Raw genomic sequence first — 6,039 nt, 5'->3', positions numbered from 1 at the left:
GCAAATCTGGGCCTGATCTACTGAAGATTTGCTTGTGGAAACATGCGCTAATCTGCCACCACTTGGAGAAAAAAACGAATTCAAAGCTGGTCTGCCTAGAGGGTGCACAGATGATTGCATCGCTGAGAGCATCACAACACAAACCCTGTCCTTTTTTGTGGCTTTGTTGTTATTGTTATGTGTCAGTGGGCATTTGTAGGTGAGTGTGAAACACATTAACCTGCATGTCTGATGCAATTTACTCCAGTTGCTGTAAGGGAAGTAAGCGTGTGTGTGTGTGTGTGTGTGTGTGTGTGTTTTTAAAATAATTTGTGTGGAGAGCAGGTATTTCCCAAACATTCATTTAGAGACATCGCCTCTAAATAGCAAGGAGAGATTAGCAAAATCAAAGAATTGCCAGAGAGCACTGCCGACCACGCTCCTCTGTTATGTTTCTAATCCCTATGGCAGCAACGTTCTCACTGATCACCTTTTTTTTTAACATATACCTTCTTTTTTATTTTTTACTTTTATTGGGAGAGACATTTGTTTGTACTATCAAGTTTCCAAATTTCATTGGGGCGGGTTTAACTTCAGGCTCAGCATGGTTAAACGTATTTTCAAAAAAATCCTACAAAATTCATTTCGATATAGCTGATCAGCCACAACAGATGAATCTTTAGGAAGTGCAATGTGTTCAACAACAAGGACTATTTACATCTTATTCAGGATTTCATATATCAGGTCCTTATGTCATTACTACTTGTTCAACTCAAATTCTGTCATCATTCTTCATTCAAGCATATTTATACTGCTTGTTAATTTCTGCTAATATTAAGATATGTAATTTTAAAAAAAATTTTGTTCAAGCAAAATCTCCAGACAAAACTGATTTCCGTACCCAACACCTTGTAAAATATTCAGTATGGCAAGATGTTTTGTCTGAATTGTGTATACCAAGTGTTGTTGATGCCTTTTTCAATTATGAGTGATACAAGTGGTTGGATTTTACTGTGAAAAACAGGCTTCCAGAAAGAAACAGGGAGCAGATGCTCTGCTCTCGCTATTTCTGGATAGAAGGTTTTGCTCATTCTTTTATCAGACTTAAATCTCTAAAACTCTAAAATCAGTGGTAAAACAAAATACTGGAGAAAACTGGAAACGTCATCAATAATGTTGACATTCTAACAACAGCCAAAAGTTATGCTTGTTTGCCTGTTTAGCCACAGTCGAAGTGGACCATGGGTAATACTGTGTATTTTGAAGTAGAAGAGCAACATTGACCCTTTTACATCAAAGCCAGGAGCTAATATTTATATAGAAATTGTACATTTCTCTATGTCTTGGAGGGTAGGAGAAGTTTGGTTTATTTTATGCCAGAATGGTTTTGAAAGCACATGCTGACACTTTGTGTAACTGCAACTAAAGAAAAAGTTTTTATTGAAGTTTTGCCTTTATGGGAGTCAGGATACGTTTCCATCAAGGCCATTCTTATCTAGCTGTATTTAAATGAGACCTTTTGAATTCGTGTTTACATAAAAGGAGCATGTTGTCTTTTGTGAAAGAAATGATACTCTGGAAAGTATGCATGAACTTATTTTTGTAAGGAAATATACAAAAGCAAAAAATCTGAGTTAACTCCAAGGATTTTTTTTTTTTACACAAATCATGTCTCATATCTCTTATTATGAGATTCATTTAAATAGTATCGGTTGAGTCCGCGGTGGCGTAGCGGTCTAAGCATCGGCTTGGTGTCGATGCAGTTGCCCACTGGGGACTGGGGTTCGCGCCCCGGTCTCGTCAGATCCGACTATGGCCGGACTCGACGAAGCAGCAATCATTGGCAACGCTGTCTTCGGGAGGGGGGCGGAGTCGGCTTGTGTTCGTCATGTGAAAGCGTCTCTGTGTGTGTCGGGAAAACAGTGGTTCGACTTGGATTCGCCTTGTCACGAAAGGGGGGAGGCGCTTTCCTTCGAGACTGCCGGCCGGAGAGATGCAGTTGGCGAACGCATGCAATACGAGGGTGGGTGTTTGAATTAAAATAGGGATCAATTGGCCACTAAATTGGGAGAAAAAAGGGAAAAATCAGAAATAAATTTTTAAAAAAAATTAAATAGTATCGGTTTATAGATTTCCAGTTTCTTTCCAGTTTCCATGACTACTCATTTCCCAAGCCTGTCTAGCAAGGCTCTAGACAGCTACGCTGTGTCGGTAATTCTACCCACAGTACATATTCACTTATTCATTTCATTAGTTCATTTCATTTCTTTTAATCAAATGCCATAAATTGCACTACCCCATAATGGCAGTTAAGTTTTATCCTGCATAATCCTATTGTAGTGATGTGAGCAGATGACATTTCAGTTACTACTCAAAGGACTATTTTACTGCCCTCTACGTGCATTCCCCTTATGTCTCGTTCAGGTTTTGGCCAGTAAAGTTAATTTGCAGTGACCTTGACTGAAAAATGCCAATCAGGGGCAGGCAAGCTTGTATTACTTCCATTCCTGATCATTTTAATGACAATAACCTTTATTAAACACAACTCTGTTAAGAGTTATAGAGTCAACTGTAAACAATGGTTTTGAACTGTCAGGAAACAGTTTTTCATAAAAACATTTAAAGAATGACATCTTGGTCCCCTGTATTCATTTGTGTCTCAGTGTCTTTAGAGCTGAAGAGTGTTTTGTGAGCGATACATGCATCCTAGCTGTACTTTTACAGATGGCTCATGCCCTGTTTCTGTCCTATCTCAATAAAACCTGACAGTCTTCCTGGGGAGAACGCTGGCAGTTAGTGGAAAGACTGCCCTTACAGAGAACTTAGGAAATAGGGTGTCTCTCCTACACAGTATTCACTTTATCTCTGTCAGTCATTCCATCAACACAGGTAAGATATGCTACTGATGCCATTTAATAGAATATATTTAAAAAGTAATTACAGATCCAGAGACAACTGCACTGACCGTTTTGAACAACAGATTTGACAGCTGAAGTTTTTCAAATGCAACACTCATACAAAAAAAATTATGTAGGTGCAAGAGAGAAAATTGCATTGAGTGGGACGAATATTAAGAAAATATCTACTCCGTTTTTCAACAAGACCACTGCTCTTTCTTTATAGAGGTAGTATAAACAACAGCAAGACAACAAAGTAAATTACAGATATAGAAATGATTCGTCCTCCTTCTTCGTCTTCTTCGTCTTCTTGTAATTTGTGATATTGGGCTAGCCATCCATCCATCCATTATCTTAACCGCTTATCCTGCTCTCAGGGTCGCCCTGAGATACTGGGCTATACAAATAAAATCGACTTGATTTGACTCTGTCTTCTTCGTCTTCGTCTATTACTACTACTACTACTACTACTACTACTATTATTATTATTATTATTATTATTATTATTATTATTATTGTGTTTTTACTACGTTTCGTCTCCTCGTTCAGCTGATGTGGAACGAAAGACATTACCGGTGCTACCCCTGGAAACGTGTGTATGCGGAACGGTCCGTTGCTTTAATAGTTCCGTCTAAAGATGGCCGAGTATGTAAACGTCGTCCGAAGGGCTTTGGGGCAAATAGGAGGTCACGGTGGAATACGTGGTCTTCTTCTACAATTACTCAGGTCAGTTTTATGACGCCTCGTCGGTTATTGGATAAGCGAGTGAATATGACTACCAGTGCAGAATAAGAGAAGTTCTTCGTGTCCTTATTTACGATAAATAAGCCTATTGCGAGGAAGCCAGCACAGTCAGTAGTGAATGACAACTCGCTCACATTGGTGTTAACATTTCTGATAAAATCCACCAAACATTGACGGTAGACTGTGTGACCAGACCAGTTATCTGAGCCTGACATTTATCTCACACACCCTCAGAAGTATCCAGGGAGTTATCTGTTCGCTGTGACCAAGTAGGCTGTTGTTGCTCTGTTATGGACATGCGACATGACAGTGAAAATATGACCATTTTGTATTCAGGGTCAATGAGTTGAAGACGGGGGCCCTGATCGGCGTGGATAATTATGGAAATAAGTATTACGAGGACAGTAAGCACTACTTCTTCGGTAAGACCAAATTCTCCTATAAACATCTTGGGGGGGGGGGGAGAGAGAGTGTGAGTGTGTGTGTGTAAGTAAGAGAACTTCACTGAATTCTGTGACCCGATCATGGCAAGCACAGCATGGTTGTCACTAGCCATGAAACGCATGAATGCATCTGCTCGATGCACTAAGACTTTTCTGTCTCTATACTTTGTATTTATGCTTCCAGGACGGCATCGCTGGGTGATCTACACCAAAGAGATGAATGGAAAGAATACGTTGTGGGAAGTAGATGGCAGTATGGTGCCTGCTGAATGGTATGGCATAAACCTAACATTCTTTTTTTTTAAAACTACTTTATCAATCCCTGTGGGGGGAAATTCTTTCTCTGCATTTAACCCATCCTAGCCGTGTCGCTAGGAGCAGTGGGCAGCGGCCGTGCAGCGCAGTGTTGTATGATATGGTGTCCAAGTCATTACAGTTTCCGTGTATGAACATATACATTTTGATAATGCCAAGGGCAATTCCACATACATTGTATCCATATGTTAACTCGTTTTTAAAGACTGGTTGGAAGAATCCAGAGAAGGGTTGCACAAAAAATATAACGGACCTGCTGTTTATTTAGGTGAAAGGTATTTGCTTCCAATGCCTTTTGATGAATTTTGGGTAAACGCCACCCATGCTAAAATGCATTATATCAGTGAATCAGTAGCTCCAAAACAAGGTAAATTTGACATAACTAGAAAACACCATCAGTTCCCAAAATGACTCTCAGGTCTCTATATACTATGGTTTTTCAAGTTGCTCCCTGAATAAAAGTTAAAAGTCACACATGTAACCTAAAGAGCCAATCAAACTTGTGATATTTATTTTCCAGGCATCGTTGGCTGCACTGTATGACAGATGATCCCCCCACCACGCATCCCCCTGTGCCCAAGAAGTTCCTTGCAGAGACCCATCAGTTCAACGTGAGTGGCACAAGCCAACAGTACGTGCCCTTCCCAACCACACGCAAGAAGATCCACGAATGGGTTCCACCCAAGGCTGGGACTCAGTGACCTCACTGGAACAAGATCTGACCTTTGATTTCCATCACTGTAATTTGTACTACCCTGCCTGTTCCTCCGACTTGCTCTCTAAATAAAGTCTCAATACATATATTATGATATGAGTGGTAGCACTTTGTCTGAAACTTTAGTGAGTTTGGATTATAACATTTATTTGCCAAAATGCATGGGCCTGCTGCCCAATGACTGCTGGGATAGGCTCCAGCATCCCCGCGACCCTGAGAGCAGGATAAGCAGTTTGGATAATGGATGGATATTCAAAGAACGCATTTTTCAGAACAGGCAGCAGAGATTGCTTCCTTTCGCTACAGTGAACTTGCAACCAAAAGTGTGTGTGTGTGTGTGTATATGGGAGTGGGTGTGTAGGGAGTGGGTGTGTATGTGTTTGTGTACACATGCACATTAATAACAGAAGGATAATGCAGGGCAGAGAGATTGTTCTGACTTGCAATATTTTCCACCGTGGTGCCCTGAGGACTTCAGTGCTGACTGGAGATGAAATGTCCATCAGAGGGTGCGAAATGAATGGTTGGAGTTAACTGGACACAAGCCATTGCCAGAGAACCAGTTCCTCTGCATCACCAGCACACACCGGTGCTTTCCCCAGGGGTGCAGCAATACGCGAGCTGAGCATTCATGGTTATATTGGTCATAAAGTCTTCTGAGGATTCATCATATACTATGTTTTCATGTGCTGATATTTTGAGAAGTTTGACTTGATCCATGCAGTAGGCATTATTTCTTGTTTATGTTCTACACAAAGAGAAAATCTTTCTGCCTTGTAAGACTGAAAAGCAGCTTGGTACCCCAGAACCACTTTATCCTCTGCTGAAGTAAAGCCTTGCAATGACCTCTCTGTGAATTCAGTTTTGTTCTTTGACTGATTGAGACCTGTCATGATGCTTCAGGGGATCTGGAGTCGTATAATGTGGCTGGCACTAACTTTTATTC

General features: G+C 40.7%; 1 protein-coding gene across 1 annotated transcript; it reads left to right on the top strand.

Annotated features, from left to right (window-relative positions):
• The first annotated feature begins 3,506 nt into the window (after positions 1 to 3,506).
• On the top strand, positions 3,507 to 5,184 carry ndufa12 (NADH:ubiquinone oxidoreductase subunit A12). Its single transcript, XM_056277730.1, has 4 exons — positions 3,507 to 3,602; positions 3,957 to 4,042; positions 4,248 to 4,335; positions 4,899 to 5,184. The coding sequence occupies exons 1-4, from the start codon at positions 3,514 to 3,516 to the stop codon at positions 5,077 to 5,079; spliced, it is 444 nt and encodes a 147-aa protein (XP_056133705.1). The 5' UTR covers positions 3,507 to 3,513; the 3' UTR covers positions 5,080 to 5,184.
• Positions 5,185 to 6,039: the final 855 nt, after the last annotated feature.

Source organism: Lampris incognitus, chromosome 3 (assembly GCF_029633865.1).
Source record: "Lampris incognitus isolate fLamInc1 chromosome 3, fLamInc1.hap2, whole genome shotgun sequence".
Lineage (NCBI taxonomy): Eukaryota > Metazoa > Chordata > Actinopteri > Lampriformes > Lampridae > Lampris > Lampris incognitus.
Note: the sequence above shows the minus strand (reverse complement) of the source record. Positions and strands in the feature narration are given on the sequence as shown.